Source organism: Pseudophryne corroboree, chromosome 7, assembly GCF_028390025.1.
Source record: "Pseudophryne corroboree isolate aPseCor3 chromosome 7, aPseCor3.hap2, whole genome shotgun sequence".
NCBI classification, from domain to species: domain Eukaryota; kingdom Metazoa; phylum Chordata; class Amphibia; order Anura; family Myobatrachidae; genus Pseudophryne; species Pseudophryne corroboree.
In genome coordinates, this window is record NC_086450.1 from 128802814 (window position 1) to 128821426 (window position 18613).

General features: G+C 47.5%; 1 protein-coding gene across 2 annotated transcripts in view; it reads left to right on the plus strand.

Annotated features, from left to right (window-relative positions):
• The first annotated feature begins 207 nt into the window (after window positions 1-207).
• The window catches only part of LOC134944780 (prolyl endopeptidase FAP-like), a 240779-nt gene continuing 222373 nt past the window's right edge, over window positions 208-18613 (plus strand). For both annotated transcript variants that reach the window (XM_063933632.1, XM_063933633.1), the window contains exons 1-2: window positions 208-379; window positions 522-603. In XM_063933632.1, the coding sequence (XP_063789702.1) occupies window positions 374-379; window positions 522-603 (88 nt within the window). In that variant the 5' untranslated portion in view covers window positions 208-373. The remainder of the gene's footprint in view (window positions 380-521; window positions 604-18613) is intronic.

An 18613-nucleotide genomic window follows, 5' to 3' on the forward strand; every position in this document is an offset into this window, starting at 1 on the left:
AGCCATGCAGCGGTATTTATCAGATTTTACACATCTGCACATTTCTGTGTATGGAAGTGTTGAATCATACAGTGGATGAGACTATTGGTGTGCAGAAAGCTTAGCTATTCTTATATTGGACAGTGTGGTTTGGATAAAACACGGTGCCACCCACTTTTCTTTCTAAAGCAAGAACGCCCATAAAATCTGTTTTCAATTTATTTATACAAATGTGAAAAGTTAGCAAACCCATTGAAAGTATTGAGCAAAATCTGCAGCCTGTAAGATGAATCCTAGATGATAAAGTAACTTCCAGCACTGGGGTATTTCACAACCATTCAAAGGCAGCTTTCTACTTTCTAGGCACATCATATCTCTCTCATTCCTAGCAAAGATGAAGGTGAGTGGCACTGCGTCCTGATTTCTGTTTGTTACTGAAGCCTGTGACTTTTTATCTTAGTTTACAATGTTACCATACATGATTTATGCGTTTCATGCAAAAAACGATGTCAAATTATTTCATGCTTTTCTTTATCTTACAGACTCCATTAAAAGTAATTCTTGGTGTAGTTGTGACAATTGTTATTATAGTTCTCGTGGTAATAACTGCACTTCTTGTGTCAGGTAAGTGGAACAATATATGAAATAAACTCAATAATGGATTCACAACATTAATGCTCATTCAGTAAACAAGTGCAGAGGGTCAGATGTATTAACCCTGGAAAAGGCATGAAGAAGTGATAAAGCAGTGATAAGTGCAAGGTGATAACACCAGCCAATCAGCTCCAATATGTAAATTAACAGTTATGAGCTAATTGTCTGGTGCATTATCACTTGGCACTTATCACCGCTTTATCACTTCTGTATGCCTTATCCAGGCTCAATAAATCTGACCCATAGTGCTTTGTAAACTTCTATCAACCATTCACTTATCATTAGCGTCACTTTCACTAGATTGATAAAACTTAAATCTGATTGGATGCTTTTGATTTCAGCAAATCTAGATGGCATTATTGATAAAACCATCTCTTCTTTAAAGTATATTAGTGTAATGTGTATTAGTACTGAAATATTACTTTTCTTTAAATCCAAATATATTTAGCAAATACCTCATTAGTGATTTAAAAAAAAAAATATGCTAAATGTATCTGAGAGGTTTTTAGTTTGTAAGTTATTTATTAATAACCTCAGCAGAAATTCTTCCACTTGTCACAACAAGGTCACTGTTTTGTTTGCAATATTTGGTTTTATTTTGACTGAGTGCACACTCATCTGAATAGGGCTGGGTACACAGTCACACTTGGCCGATGGCGCCACCGATTGACTGACCCAGCGACCGTGCAACTGATTTTGGTAAGCATGCACACTTACCAATCAGCTGCACCAGGGCTGTCTTAACAGCAGTGTAGGCCCCTGGGCAAAGTAGTGCACTGGGGCCCCTAACCATCCTCCAGTGGTAGGGGTGGGGGGTGCTATCAGCAGCAGCTTTGCTGTCCTGCAGGCTGTAGGGGGTGTTCTATCTTCAGGGGGGTACTCACGGGAGAGATGTGTGCTGAGCGATCTTAACACAGACCGCTCAGCACACATCTCTCACCCCGCTCAGCACAGCGCGATGTGCTGAGCGAGGGGGAAAGCCGACGGGGGGCCGCTCACTTCACACAACGGTGAAGTGAGCGACCCGCTAGATTGAGCCTGCATGCAGCTCAATCTAGCATCGGCGATAGCGATGTGCGGGGGCCGCGCATCGCTATCGCTGGAGGGCATACACACGGCAGATCTGTGCTTAAAATCTAAGCAATCTAGCAAGATTGCTTAGATTTTAAGCACGGATCTCTCCGTGTGTACCCCCCTTTCCGCTTAGCATGTAGGACCTGGAGCAGTAATTTCTGCTAATTACTCCTTTACTGCGCAGATGGTGGGAGATGGGGCAGGCAGGAGAACACTAAACTGTAGAAGGGGGCATTGGGCTGAATGAAGGGGCCCCGGTACATGAATTCCAGGGTGGTAAGGGGTATTTAATACGCAGGGTAGGGGTGGAAAGTGGAGTGGGCTTAATATTCATCATTTTCTGGTGGGAGGGCAGATTGCATGACTGCAGATATCTCCAGTTCCTGGTAATATATTTCTTAGCTTTAAATGGGATAAGTAACTAGAGAGTCCCACGTTTCAGGAGGTGCTGGGGACTTGGGGATCAGAATTCAGGAGCCAGAGCAATCCACCAACAACTATATAAAACTGCATCCCAGGCGTGTGGAGCAGGAGCAGGGACCAGCTGCTGGAAGGCTGATATCTCTGGTTCTGGGTATAGTAGAGACAAGCTACAAATGTTCACCAAAAGGGGAGAGTCCCAGGTTTTGGAGTATACCATCAGAAAAAATGTAATGCAAAAAGAACCTGAGATATCTGGCTGAGAAGAGAAAATATCAGGCTCAGATTGGGACCACTGCTTTGAAGCCGGATATCTCCGTCTCCCCAGGGACGATTTTCAAAAATCTGGTACCCCTGGAAAAATAGCTCAGCCATGAGCCTTATACTCCTGGGGCCCTTCGGCAACTGCCCATTGAGCCCATACAAAAAGAAAGCCCTGAGCTGCACGATATTTTTGGCCAGACATCACAACTGCTGGATGGGGATTTAAATTTTGTTCCGCTCAGTTGTGATATCATTGTCAGCGGTTTCTGCAGCCAGCACAACGGGCCGCTCAGTCGGTTACCCGTACACACAGGCAGATATACTGATATACAGTATCTGCAAACTATACATTACCGGCATTTGCTGTGCTGCAGGGCAGACGTGATATGTCTGCGAACGACATAATGGGTGTACATATGATCCAAAGCACTTAACAATATATCATTGTACTGTACGAATGACATATCGCATAGTGTTTGCCCAGCATTAGTCCAAGAAATACAACTGCAAAATGTAAAATGACTGTACTCAGCTGTTAAATTGGAATACATATCATTTAGTTCTTTTAAATGTAGATATTGAAACTTGAGTTTAAACTGCCATTTCCCCATTGTGAATGAAGCAAAGATTATTGCAGCAAGCAGCACAACCACACATAATGTGATTTCATATTTTTTTGCCAGCTAGCTCACATTAACAATCTATTTGTTGCTAAAGATCCATGGACAATACAGCTTTTAGTTATGGTGCTTTATTACTGCAACAGAAAAAATGTACTCCAACTGCATAAAACTGGGATATGCAAAGGTTAATAAGATCATATATTGGAAGGACTGGGAGGGTCCGCTTTCTACATCCAATTTCCCGACAAATCTATTTGTGTTCTTTATTAACTTTCTCTCCACCCAACTACTATGATACTTAAAACTTGTAATGTTCTAAAGAAACCATTTTTACCTGCATCTGTCCTGGCTGGGAGGTCACATAATCCTGCTGAGGTCATGGCAGGAAATACTTACTCACACAGCACAGGGACATTACTCAGAAAGTGGGAACAATTCAAAAGAACACTATGTGTTAATCACGGATAGCTTGGACTGTAGTATTATAGCTTGGACTGTAGTATTATAGCTTGGACTATAGTGCTGTATTATTATTATTATTATTATTATTATTATTATTGTTTATCTAGCACCACTTATGACTCAGTACTATAAAGAGTATTTTGCCATTCACAAAGGTCCCTGTCCATAAGAGGGGTTCACTACGATATGCCGGCGGTCGGGCTCCCGACGACCAGCATACCGGCGCCGGGAGCCCGACCGCCGGCTTACCGACAGTGTGGCGAGCGCAAATGAGCCCCTTGCGGGCTCGCTGCGCTCGCCACGCTACGGGCTCGGTGGCACACTATTTTATTCTCCCACCAGGGGGGTCGTGGACCCCCACGAGGGAGAATAAGTGTCGGTATGCCAGCTGTCGTGATCCCGGCGCTGGTATACTGTGGTCTGGGATCCCGTCAGTCGGCATACTGAAGACCACCCCATAAGAGCTTACAGTCTAAATCCCCTACAACACATGCATGCACAAAGTAGGACACTTTTTTTTAACTCAATAGCCAGTTAGCCTAACAGTGTATGTATGGAGTGTTGGATGAAACCGGATTAACCAGAGGAAACACACACAAACATGATGAGAAGATACAAACTCCACACAGAAAGGGCCAGGATGGGTATTGAATTAATGACCCTAGTGTTGTGATGCAGCAATGCTGACCACCGAAGGTGATGCAGAGGTGGACACTATAACACGCAGCGGCAGTGTCAATTTATGCTAAAGACACAACTTTGGATCCACTGTATCAATATTGGACAACCCTCAGATTACTCAGGATGTCCGGCCAGTAAAGCTCCCTCAGAAGATACAGCTAATGACTTCGGCACACCCAGAAAATTTGGCCGACATGCCACTGTTTTCTGGGACAACGCCCCCATTATTTTCAGTTCCCATCCCCAAATGACAGCAGCATATCAATCATGCTGCAGGGTTTGGGACGCTACAATTGACATCACGGCCCTCATTCCGAGTCGTTCGCTCTGTAATTTTCATCGCATCGCAGTGAAATTCCGCTTAGTACGCATGCGCAATATTCGCACTGCGACTGCGCCAAGTAATTTAACAATGAAGATAGTATTTTTACTCACGGCTTTTTCTTCGCTCCGGCGATCGTAGTGTGATTGACAGGAAATGGGTGTTACTGGGCGGAAACACGGCGTTTTATGGGCGTGTGGATAAAAACGCTACCGTTTCCGGAAAAAACGCAGGAGTGGCCGGAGAAACGGGGGAGTGTCTGGGCGAACGCTGGGTGTGTTTGTGACGTCAAACCAGGAACGACAAGCACTGAACTGATCGCAGATGCCGAGTAAGTCTGAAGCTACTCTGAAACTGCTAAGTAGTTTGTAATCGCAATATTGCGATTACATCGTTCGCAATTTTAAGAAGCTAAGATTCACTCCCAGTAGGCGGCGGCTTAGCGTGTGTAACTCTGCTAAAATCGCCTTGCGAGCGATCAACTCGGAATGAGGGCCCACATCCACAGATCTGCAAATGCGCAGTGTGGTTCCTGCACAAAGCTGTACCATCAGAAAATTGCAAAACTAATCGCTACAGCGTCCACCTGTTTCCATGAGCTGCCATATACAGTGTACTGAATGTGTGCATATGTGAGCTAAGGTTGCCACTGGCAGAATAGTGAGTGGTGACAGTAAGAAAGTTCGTGAGGATGTCAGAGCCTGTTGTAGAGAGTAAATCAGCTATTCTGTAGCCTATATGGAAGTGAGTGCCAGATTGTGATTACCTGAATAACACACGAACATCCCATTCCAGATGCACACAGGTAAGGTGTCCCCTGACAACTCAGCATATTTAATCCCCTATATCCTAATATAAAATGTTGTAATTCAGTGGTGGGAAAAAGGTAGAAAATATAGATTTTGCATTTCTGTAGAGGTGATTGCAAGACACTTTGGTAACATTGGTAATTGCCAGACCAACTCCCTGCAACAAACTCTGCTATTCTGGAACTTGTAGTCAGGCCCGGCGACAAGGTGGGGTCAAAGGGGACACCTGTCCCGGGCCTCGACGCTGTGAGAGGCCCCAAGGTCGAGCAACAGCATGGCATGGATCCAGATTTAAATAATTATACAAATCGCGGCATTGCTGCATCGCGCCAGCTGCAGTCCGCCCGCTATGTATAAAAAGGACATTTTGGTGGTTCAGCCGCAGCGGCACCCCTATGGTCGCCCCCCAGGCCAGCCCCAGCTCAGCTGTCCGGGGCTCCGGCAGCCAGTCCCGTGTGCAATGACGTTGCACGGCTATATGTAAGACACTCATCCTCCCCTGCTCTCCTCCCCGCCCGCCCTGTGTCTGCTCTGTGAGGAGCGGCCAAGCGGGACTGTAGCTAGACAGAGTGCCAGGCCGGCGTGCAGACACTCAGGCATGCTGGCAGCTTGTTGCAGCAGGGACTCGGACTCTCGGAGCCAGGTTTTGATTAGTGGTGGCTGTTGATGGCAAAGGTGTGCGCTGCAGTGGTTTTTTTTTTTTTTGCACACCCTTAAAATTATGTCAGTCATTTTCTTCTTCTGGAGACTGGACCACAAATATAATCAGCGACTCAGCTAAAGTGATATAATATCAGCTCTCTAGGAGGTCAAAGGGGGTTTGGTCCACATGGAGTTGGGCTGGGGGGGGAGGGGGGACCCGCAAGATTTCTGTTGTACCAGGCCCCAACATTTCTGTTGCCGGCCCTGCTTGTAGTACTCATCCACGTACAGCCGGTGTCCCATCCAGTGGATGCCTATGACGGGAGGCGGGGAGAGAGAGATTACGGCCTCTCCGTATGGTCCAGGAATGGGGTAATAACCGGAATGGTCCATACCAAATGACGCTGTCATCTCTCCGTCTCTGTCTCCCCGGTGGCAGCTTTCAGAGGCACAGCCCCTGGATAAGACACCCCTAGGCGAATGAGCACTACAAGCTCCAGAATGGCAGAGTTTGCTGCAAGTTGACGGTCTAGTCCGGCGTTCTGGTGTCCAGACTGTTCTGGTTTTACCTAATTGTGTGTGTGTGTGTGTGTGTGTGTGTGTGTGTGTGTGTGTAAGTAGGAGGTGGGAGGTGCATTGCTTGGCACACAGTAGGGTGTTTTGTGGGAGCAGGTTGTGTGGCACGGGTCTCCTCTTGACATTGTACACCCTGCACCCATTATAGATACCATACTGCTACCTACAACTCTCTTCTAGCATACTTTGGGGTCTATTTACCAAGCTTTGGACAGAGATAAAGTGGACGGAGATAAAGTACCAGCCAATCAGCTCCTAACTGCCATGTTGCAGGCTGTGTTAGAAAATTGTCAGGTAGGAGCTGATTGGCTGGTACTTTATATCCGTCCACTTTACCTCCATCCAAGGCTTAGTAAATAGACCCCATTGTGCCAGCCAACCAGCTCCTAACTGTCATTTTTCAAACACAGCCTGTAACATGGCAATTAGGAGCTGTTTGGCTGGTACTTTATCTCCATACAAAGGTTAGTAAATAGACCCCATAAATCCTACCCATGTCTGCCTGCAGATCAGTATCTTTTCCTGTACTCAGCACTGACTTTCTGATCGAAATAAATAACCCATTCCATATTCAGCAGTTGTCATAAAATAATTGTTTTACATGAATTCACTGGATTTCTGCAGTTCATTTCTACTTGTCAGTGCTATATGTGGACTCTGGATGAAAAGTGCCAGTGTGACTGCATATACTTAAAAATTAGTCAGTCCCTGGAAAATGTCTCTTGTTATCTAGCCTCTTCCATTATATCAAATTCGTATATTGGACACGTTGAAACTTTGAAAGTCAGGTCTGGGTGTTTCCCACCACCACTAACCTTATACTGGCAGTGGTGTCGACTCTCTTTCACCAGCTCATACTGCATATGTCAAGCTCAGGACATGCCATCCTTGATTATTACTTTGCAGCTTTGTAATATAGGGGGTCATTCCGAGTTGATCGCAGCCAGCAACTTTTTGTGGTGAGTGCCGGGGGACACCAGGGGCAGCTAGGCGGCAGCACCGGAACTGTTCTGTGTAGGGACCGGAGGCTGGCCTGCGGGGGGCAGACAGGGGGCAGCAGGGAGCAATGATGTGGCCGGAACACCTAATCCCGGGGCCGCCGCCGCCGATTCCTATCTCACCCCCCTGATTAGATACCGGAGAGTGTGTTACACACCACACACATATACACCCCTATATACTACACAGCGCACAAATATATATACACCATTATATACAGTATTACACACCACACACATACATCCCTATATACTACACACCACACACATATACACCCCTATATACTACACACCACACACACATACACCCCTATATACTACACACCACACACATACACCCCTATATACTACACACCACACACATATACACCCCTATATACTACACAGCGCACACACATACACCCCTATATACTACACACCACACACATATACACCCCTATATACTATACAGCGCACAAATATATAAACCATTATATACAGTACTACACACCACACACATACATCCCTATATACTACACACCACACACATATACACCCCTATATACTACACAGCGCACAAATATATAAACCATTATATACAGTACTACACGCCACACATATACATCCCTATATACTACACACCACACACACATACACCCCTATATACTACACAGCGCACACACATACACCCCTATATACTACAGACCACACACATATACACCCCTATATACTACACACCACACACATATACAGGGCCGGTGCTAGGGAGTTCGGCGCCTTCCTGCAAACTATTAATTTGCGCCCTCCCTCCCATGTGTTTGATGGTGCAGCGGTGGCAGGTCCGTCAGGCTACTGCCAGCGGCTCTGTGCCCACAGTGCATATGCACTGTGCCAGGCACCACTGGCATCGTGTTAGTTACGGCCCTGTGCAGGGTATCTAGGGGAGGGCGGCACAGTGGCTGTGAGAGAACACGTGGGGGTGGGGTCGACACAGCAACTGAGTGACACAGTGACTGGGACTGAACACAGAGGGGGGGATTGTGACACAATGACATAACACAAACTGGGGGAGGGGGGTGACAGAGTAACGTGACAGGGCACAGAGGGGGTGTGTGACAGTGACAGAACACGGGGGGCACAGTGACAGAACATTGGGGGTGACAGTGACAGAACACGGGGTGGGGGGTCATAACACAGTGACAGAACACGGGGGTGGTGACACAGTGACAGAACACGGGGGGTGACGCAGTGACAGAACACGAGGGGGGGTGACGCAGTGACAGAACACGGGGGGAAAACACAGTGACCGAACATGAGGGGGATACACAGTGACAGAACACGGGGGTGGTTAAACACAGTGACAGAACATGGGGGGGATACACAGTGACAGAACACGGGGGGGGGGGGGGGTTGACACAGTGACAGAAAAAGGGGAGGCGGGGTGACACAGTGACAGAACACAGAGGAGGGGGGTACAGCGTGACATCAGGGTGTCTGTAATAATAGCACGAGATCCTGGAGTCTCAGTGGGTATGTTACCCTAGGAGCTTGCAGCCCGGGCCGTACCCTCCCCCTGCCGAATGACCTGACCTGCTGTGCATCGCTCAGAGCCGCCCACTCGGGATACCAGATATCTGCCGCAGCGCTGCCTGTCTCTCCATGCCCACAGCGGCCACCACAATGCTGGTCTTCTTACTTGGGGCAAGGCGAGCGCGTTTTCCCTTGTGCGACGATCACCGCAGCTGTAAAGACTCGGTGGGGGGGGGGGGGGGGGTCTTCATGCTTCATGGCGGCAGCGGAGGGGCACAGCGTGGCTGATTGCAGCATCAGCAATATGAGGTGCTTGAGGGGGCGGTGCTTGCTGCAATCACACTGGGTGAGCTGGAGAGGTGGGGTTTGCTGAATACTGACCTGGCCCACTCTGGACTCCGGAGAGGACATGGCATGTAGTAAAAAAAAAAATACATATCACACATAGCTGCCGGCCCACCCCACATACACCCGCACCCCCCCTACCACCACACACACACACCCCTCCCTCCCCACACACACTTTTTCAATCACTCTCCCCCAACTTACCATTCTGTTTGTCCTCCTCTGCAGCCTGATCCCATGTAGCTCCGCCCCCAGCGGCATGTAGCTCCGCCCCTTTTTGGACTGGCCCGTGGAGTGTGACATAACGTTCATCATGCTGCCAGCAGCAGTAGGGTCCCAGGCGCAGTACAGGGATGCAAAGCAGGCAGAGCGCCTCTCCTACCCGGCACCTACCTGCTTCGCATCCCTTTGCTGAGCGGGTAGCGCCGGGCCTGCACATATACACCCCTAGATACTACACACCACACACATATACACCCCTAGATACTACACACCACACACATATACACCCCTAGATACTACACACCGCACACATATACACCCCTATATACTACACATTACACACTTACAGTATACACCCCTATATACTACACACCACACACATATAAACATTAGATACTACAAACCACACAGATATACACCACTAGATACTACACACCACACACATATACACCCCTATATACTACACACCACACACATATACACCCCTATATACTACACACCACACACATACACCCCTATATACTACACACCACACACATATACACCCCTATATACTACACACCACACACACATATACACCCCTATATTCTACACATCACACACATACACCCCTATATACTACACACCACACACACCTTCACCCCTATATACTACACAGCGTACAAATATATACATTTATATACAGTACTACACACCACACACACACATTCCTATATACTAAACACCACTCACATATACACCCCTATATACTACACACCACACACATATACACCCCTATATACTACACACCACACACATACACCCCTATATACTACACACCACACACATATACACCCCTATATACTACACACCACACACACATATACACCCCTATATACTACACATCACACACATACACCCCTATATACTACACACCACACACACCTTCACCCCTATATACTACACAGTGTACAAATATATACACCCTTATATACAGTACTACACACCACACACATACATTCCTATATACTAAACACCACTCACATATACACTAGAGATGAGCGCCTGAAATTTTTCGGGTTTTGTGTTTTGGTTTTGGGTTCGGTTCCGCGGCCGTGTTTTGGGTTCGAACGCGTTTTGGCAAAACCTCACCGATTTTTTTTTGTCGGATTCGGGTGTGTTTTGGATTCGGGTGTTTTTTTCAAAAAACACTAAAAAACAGCTTAAATCATAGAATTTGGGGGTCATTTTGATCCCAAAGTATTATTAACCTCAAAAACCATAATTTACACTCATTTTCAGTCTATTCTGAATACCTCACACCTCACAATATTATTTTTAGTCCTAAAATTTGCACCGAGGTCGCTGTGTGAGTAAGATAAGCGACCCTAGTGGCCGACACAAACACCGGGCCCATCTAGGAGTGGCACTGCAGTGTCACGCAGGATGTCCCTTCCAAAAAACCCTCCCCAAACAGCACATGACGCAAAGAAAAAAAGAGGCGCAATGAGGTAGCTGTGTGAGTAAGATTAGCGACCCTAGTGGCCGACACAAACACCGGGCCCATCTAGGAGTGGCACTGCAGTGTCACGCAGGATGGCCCTTCCAAAAAACCCTCCCCAAACAGCACATGACGCAAAGAAAAAAAGAGGCGCAATGAGGTAGCTGTGTGAGTAAGATTAGCGACCCTAGTGGCCGACACAAACACCGGGCCCATCTAGGAGTGGCACTGCAGTGTCACGCAGGATGTCCCTTCCAAAAAACCCTCCCCAAACAGCACATGACGCAAAGAAAAAAAGAGGCGCAATGAGGTAGCTGTGTGAGTAAGATTAGCGACCCTAGTGGCCGACACAAACACCGGGCCCATCTAGGAGTGGCACTGCAGTGTCACGCAGGATGTCCCTTCCAAAAAACCCTCCCCAAACAGCACATGACGCAAAGAAAAAAAGAGGCGCAGTGAGGTAGCTGACTGTGTGAGTAAGATTAGCGACCCTAGTGGCCGACACAAACACCGGGCCCATTTAGGAGTGGCACTGCAGTGTCACGCAGGATGTCCCTTCCAAAAAACCCTCCCCAATCAGCACATGATGCAAAGAAAAAGGTTAGGTGGTATACAATTATGGACGGACTGCCTGCCGAGTGCAGACACAGAGGTAGCCACAGCCGTGAACTACCGTACTGTACTGTGTCTGCTGCTAATATAGACTGGTTGATAAAGAGATGTCGTAGTAGTATGTATGTATAAAGAAGAAAAAAAAACCACGGTTAGGTGGTATACAATTATGGACGGACTGCCTGCCGAGTGCAGACACAGAGGTAGCCACAGCCGTGAACTACCGTACTGTGTCTGCTGCGACTGGATGATAAATGATATAAAAAATATATATATATATCACTACTGCAGCCGGACAGGTATATATTATATATTATATAATGACGGACCTGCTGGACACTGTCTGTCAGCAGAATGAGTTTTATTTTTATAGAATAAAAAAAACAACAACACACAAGTGAAGTCACACGACGAGTGTTTAACTTTTTCAGGCAATCACAATATAAGTATACTACTAACTATACTGGTGGTCAGTGTGGTCAGGTCACTGGTCAGTCACACTGGCAGTGGCACTCCTGCAGCAAAAGTGTGCACTGTTTAATTTTAATATAATATTATGTACTCCTGGCTCCTGCTATAACCTATAACTGGCACTGCAGTGCTCCCCAGTCTCCCCCACAATTATAAGCTGTGTGAGCTGAGCAGTCAGATAGATATATAATATATATAGATGATGCAGCACACTGGGCTGAGCCTGAGCAGTGCACACAGATATGGTATGTGACTGAGTCACTGTGTGTATCGCTTTTTTCAGGCAGAGAACGGATATATTAAATAAACTGCACTGTCTGGTGGTCACTCACTATATAATATTATGTACTCCTGGCTCCTGCTATAACCTATAACTGGCACTGCAGTGCTCCCCAGTCTCCCCCACAATTATAAACTGTGTGAGCTGAGCAGTCAGACAGATATATAATATATATAGATGATGCAGCACACTGGGCTGAGCCTGAGCAGTGCACACAGATATGGTATGTGACTGAGTCACTGTGTGTATCGCTTTTTTCAGGCAGAGAACGGATATATTAAATAAACTGCACTGTCTGGTGGTCACTCACTAGTAAACTCTCTGCACTCTCTACACTTCTACAGTACTCCTCCTAGTCCTAAACTCCAGTAAATCTCTCTCTCTTATAATCTAAATGGAGAGGACGCCAGCCACGTCCTCTCACTATCAATCTCAATGCACGTGTGAAAATGGCGGCGACGCGCGGCTCCTTATATAGAATCCGAGTCTCGCGAGAATCCGACAGCGTCATGATGACGTTCGGGCGCGCTCGGGTTAACCGAGCAAGGCGGGAGGATCCGAGTCTGCTCGGACCCGTGAAAAAAACCATGAAGTTCGGGCGGGTTCGGATTCAGAGAAACCGAACCCGCTCATCTCTAATATACACCCCTATATACTACACACCACACACATATACACCCCTATATACTACACACCACACACATATACACCCCTATATACTACACAGCGCACAAATATATACACCCTTATATATAGTACTACACACCACACACATACATCCCTATATACTACACACCACACACATATACACCCCTATATACTACACACCACACACATGTACACCTCTATATACTGCACACCACACACCTATACATCCCTATATACTACACACCACACACATACACCCCTATATGCTACACAGCACACACATATACAACCCTATATACTACACACCACACACATATACACCCCTATATACTACACAGCGCACAAAGATATACAGCCTTATATACAGTACTACACACCACACACATACATCCCTATATACTACACACCACACACATATACACCCCTATATACTACACACCACACACATATACACCCCTATATACTACACACTGCACACATACACCCCTATATACTACACAGCGCACACATATACATCCCTATATACTACACACCACAGACATATACACCCCTATATACTACACACCGCACACATATATACACCATTATATACAGTACTATACACCACACACATATACACCCCTATATACTACACAGCACACATATATACATCCCTATATACTACACACCACACACATACACACCTATATACTACACACCACACATACACACCCCTATATACTACAAATCACACAGATATACCCTATATACTATACATCACACACATACACCCCTATATACTACACACCACACACATATTCACCCCTATATACTACACAGTGCACACATATACTGTATATCCCTATACTACACACCACACACATGCACTCCTATATACTACACAGCGCGCACACATACACCCCCATATACTACACACCACACACATATACACCCCCATATACTACACACCACACACATACACCCCTATATACCCCATTATACATACCTCAATATACCCGCCCCTCCACCACCCGCTGCACCCCAGCACCCGGCCCTTCCCCCACCCCCAGCAACCCTGGACCCCCTCCCCTATCCACGGCAACCCTGCACCCACCCCTCCCCCACCCGCTGCGCCTTCGGTCCCCCTACCCCACCCATGGCACCCCCGCACCCGCCCCTCCACCACCCACAGTGCCTCCGGCCCCCATCCTTGGCACCCCGCCCCTCCCCCACCCACGGCACCCCCGCCCCTCCCCCACCCGCAGTGCCTCCGGACCCCCTCCCCCAAACGCGGCACCCCTGCACCCGCCCCTTGCCCACCCGCAGCACTTCTGTATCCCCTCTCCTATTCGTGACAGCCCCCTACCTGCCCCTCCCCCAACTGCAGCACCTCCATACCCCCCTCCTCCATCCGTGGCCCTCACTCACCCGCCCCCTCCCTGTCGCAAAGGACTTCACCATCGCACGCCCTTTCGTCGTGCAATGGTTATACACCATATAATACAAATATTGAATGCCAGAAAGGCGTGCAGGGGTTAAGGGTGGCGTAGCCCCTTGCGACGGCGTGAAGAATGCCCATAGGGGGCGATGAATCACCTAGTTTTCAATATTGGTCAAAGGCCGCAGCGTGTTGACTGGTTACTGAGCAAAAGAGCAGCTGCACAAGCACACTGCCGTTTATAGCACATCTATGAAACATTGCCACAGCATACAGGGGTACAGTGCACAGAACAGTTCAAACAATAGATCCAGTGGCATCACCAGGGGGGTGCAGCCCACACCCGGGTGTCGCCCGCTGAGGGGTGACACCAAAGTGTCGGCTCCTGCTCAGTGACAGGAGCCAGGTGCTACACTGTAGCATTACGTACAGCAACCCGGCTTTTGTCACTGTGTAGGAGCAGGCAATGCAGACACGCTAGTCTCTGGGGACAGCTCAAAACTCCAAGACCCCCGGAGTGACGAAGACGCGGGTCCGGTACTTAGCCATGCCCCTCTCGTGAAGCCATGCTCCTCTAGTGAGTCGACCCACTTATCCACACCCGGCCCACAAAGCCACGCCCCTTCACGCCCACAGCCACACAAGGAAGCATAAGAGGTAAATGACGCTTCTGAATAGATCTATATTGTTTTTTTCTTTTTGTAACTTGTAGCTCGGTCAAACTGTGTGGAGTCACAGGGCTTATAGATGCAATTCGGGTTTTTTTAAATTGCAGCTCAGTTCAAACTGCATAGATCACAGAGTTTATAGATGCACATGAACAAAGTGCACCAAACAGTACAGACAATAGATTTTATTTGTATTTTTTTTTTTTTAACTTGCAGCCTGGTTCGAGCTGAGTGGATCACAGGGCTTATAGATGCATGTGAACAAAGCACAGCAGGGCAAAGCGCACCAAACAGTACAATTTACAGCAGAGTATAGAGCAGCACACAGCAGCGTGCCCCCTATACACAGTCACTGTACAGCACAGCCACTTGTGAGACTCTGGTCACAGCACAGCCAGTATAGCAGAGTATAGCGCAGCAAGCAGCAGTGTGCTCCCAACACAGTCACTATACAGCACAGCCACTTGTTAGACTCTGGACACAGTACACCCACTACAGCAGAGTATAGCACAGCATACAGCAGCGTGCCCCCTATACACAGTCACTATAGCACAGCCACTTGTTAGACTCTGAACCCTGGGCCTAATTCAGACCTGATCGCAGCAGCAAATTTGTTTTCTAATGGGCAAAACCATGTGCACTGCAGGAGGGGCAGATATAACATGTACAGAGCCGGCCCTAACCAATATGATGCCCTAGGCAAGATTTTGTCTGGTGCCCCCTAGCACCGCCACTAGTTCTGCAAGAGATGCCTGGCATGAGTCAGCTGGCAGCTCTGCTAACGTCGGGCGCCTTTTGTTTATGAAAATGCATCTTATTTGCATTACTATGTGGCTAGGATGCACAAGCATCTGCTGCGTCTGCTGATTAAAATGATATGCAGTATGCCTATATTCTGTGTGCGACTGCGGCTGTATCTGCATACGAAATGCTACATTACAGTGATTTCCAGGAATACACACAGAATATAGGCATGCCGCATATCATTTTAATCAGCAGAAGCTGCTGGTGCCCCTAAGCATGCCAAATGCCCTAGGCATTTGCCTAGTTTGCCTATGCCTAAGGCCGGCTCTGAACATGTACAGAGAGAGTTAGATTTGGGTGGGTTATTTTGTTTCTGTGCAGGGTAAATACTGGCTGCTTTATTTTTACACTACAATTTAGATTTCAGTTTGAACACACCACACCCAAATCTAACTCTCTCTGCACATGTTATATCTGTGCCCCCTGCAGTGCACATGGTTTTGCCCAAATGCTAATCTTTTTTTTTTAAACAAACCTGAATAACGCCCATAATATGGACATTTTCCATTATCAATATACTGCGTATACGCAGCTGAAAACTGTCCCACTGCTGCTTCTCTCATTCAGTGCAATCTACTGCACAGTGCTGCAGACATTTGTAGGGTTATGTTTTTCAAAACACAAATTATTAAGCCTCCGTTTCACTGCACACAAGTCAATAGTGAGTGGCTACTGGCATAGCTGGATATTAGTGATGAGCACCGGAAATTTTTCGGGTTTTGGTTTTGGGTTCGGTTCCGCGGCCGTGTTTTGGGTTCGAACGCGTTTTGGCAAAACCTCACCGAATTTTTTTTGTCGAATTCGGGTGTGTTTTGGATTCGGGTGTTTTTTTCAAAAAACCCTAAAAAACAGCTTAAATCATAGAATTTGGGGTTCATTTTGATCCCAAAGTATTATTAACCTCAATAACCATAATTTCCACTCATTTTCAGTCTATTCTGAACACCTCACACCTCACAATATTATTTTTAGTCCTAAAATTTGCACCGAGGTCGCTGGATGGCTAAGCTAAGCGACCCAAGTGGCCGACACAAACACCTGGCCCATCTAGGAGTGGCACTGCAGTGTCACGCAGGATGGCCCTTCCAAAAAACACTCCCCAAACAGCACATGACGCAAAGAAAAAAAGAGGCGCAATGAGGTAGCTGTGTGAGTAAGCTAAGCGACCCTAGTGGCCGACACAAACACCTGGCCCATCTAGGAGTGGCACTGCAGTGTCACGCAGGATGGCCCTTCCAAAAAACACTCCCCAAACAGCAGCACATGACGCAAAGAAGAAAAAAAAGAGGCGCAATGAGGTAGCTGTGTGAGTAAGCTAAGCGACCCTAGTGGCCGACACAAACACCTGGCCCATCTAGGAGTGGCACTGCAGTGTCACGCAGGATGGCCCTTCCAAAAAACACTCCCCAAACAGCACATGACGCAAAGAAAAAAAGAGGCGCAATGAGGTAGCTGTGTGAGTAAGCTAAGCGACCCTAGTGGCCGACACAAACACCTGGCCCATCTAGGAGTGGCACTGCAGTGTCACGCAGGATGGCCCTTCCAAAAAACACTCCCCAAACAGCAGCACATGACGCAAAGAAGAAAAAAAAGAGGCGCAATGATGTAGCTGTGTGAGTAAGCTAAGCGACCCTAGTGGCCGACACAAACACCTGGCCCATCTAGGAGTGGCACTGCAGTGTCACGCAGGATGGCCCTTCCAAAAAACACTCCCCAAACAGCACATGACGCAAAGAAAAAAAGAGGCGCAATGAGGTAGCTGTGTGAGTAAGCTAAGCGACCCTAGTGGCCGACACAAACACCTGGCCCATCTAGGAGTGGCACTGCAGTGTCACGCAGGATGGCCCTTCCAAAAAACACTCCCCAAACAGCAGCACATGACGCAAAGAAGAAAAAAAAGAGGCGCAATGATGTAGCTGTGTGAGTAAGCTAAGCGACCCTAGTGGCCGACACAAACACCTGGCCCATCTAGGAGTGGCACTGCAGTGTCACGCAGGATGGCCCTTCCAAAAAACACTCCCCAAACAGCACATGACGCAAAGAAAAAAAGAGGCGCAATGAGGTAGCTGTGTGAGTAAGCTAAGCGACCCTAGTGGCCGACACAAACACCTGGCCCATCTAGGAGTGGCACTGCAGTGTCACGCAGGATGGCCCTTCCAAAAAACACCCCCCAAACAGCACATGACGCAAAGAAAAATGAAAGAAAAAAGAGGTGCAAGATGGAATTGTCCTTGGGCCCTCCCACCCACCCTTATGTTGTATAAACAGGACATGCACACTTTAACCAACCCATCATTTCAGTGACAGGGTCTGCCACACGACTGTGACTGAAATGACGGGTTGGTTTGGACCCCCACCAAAAAAGAAGCAATTAATCTCTCCTTGCACAAACTGGCTCTACAGAGGCAAGATGTCCACCTCATCATCATCCTCCGATATATCACCGTGTACATCCCCCTCCTCACAGATTATCAATTCGTCCCCACTGGAATCCACCATCTCAGCTCCCTGTGTACTTTGTGGAGGCAATTGCTGCTGGTCAATGTCTCCACGGAGGAATTGATTATAATTCATTGTAATGAACATCATCTTCTCCACATTTTCTGGATGTAACCTCGTACGCCGATTGCTGACAAGGTGAGCGGCGGCACTA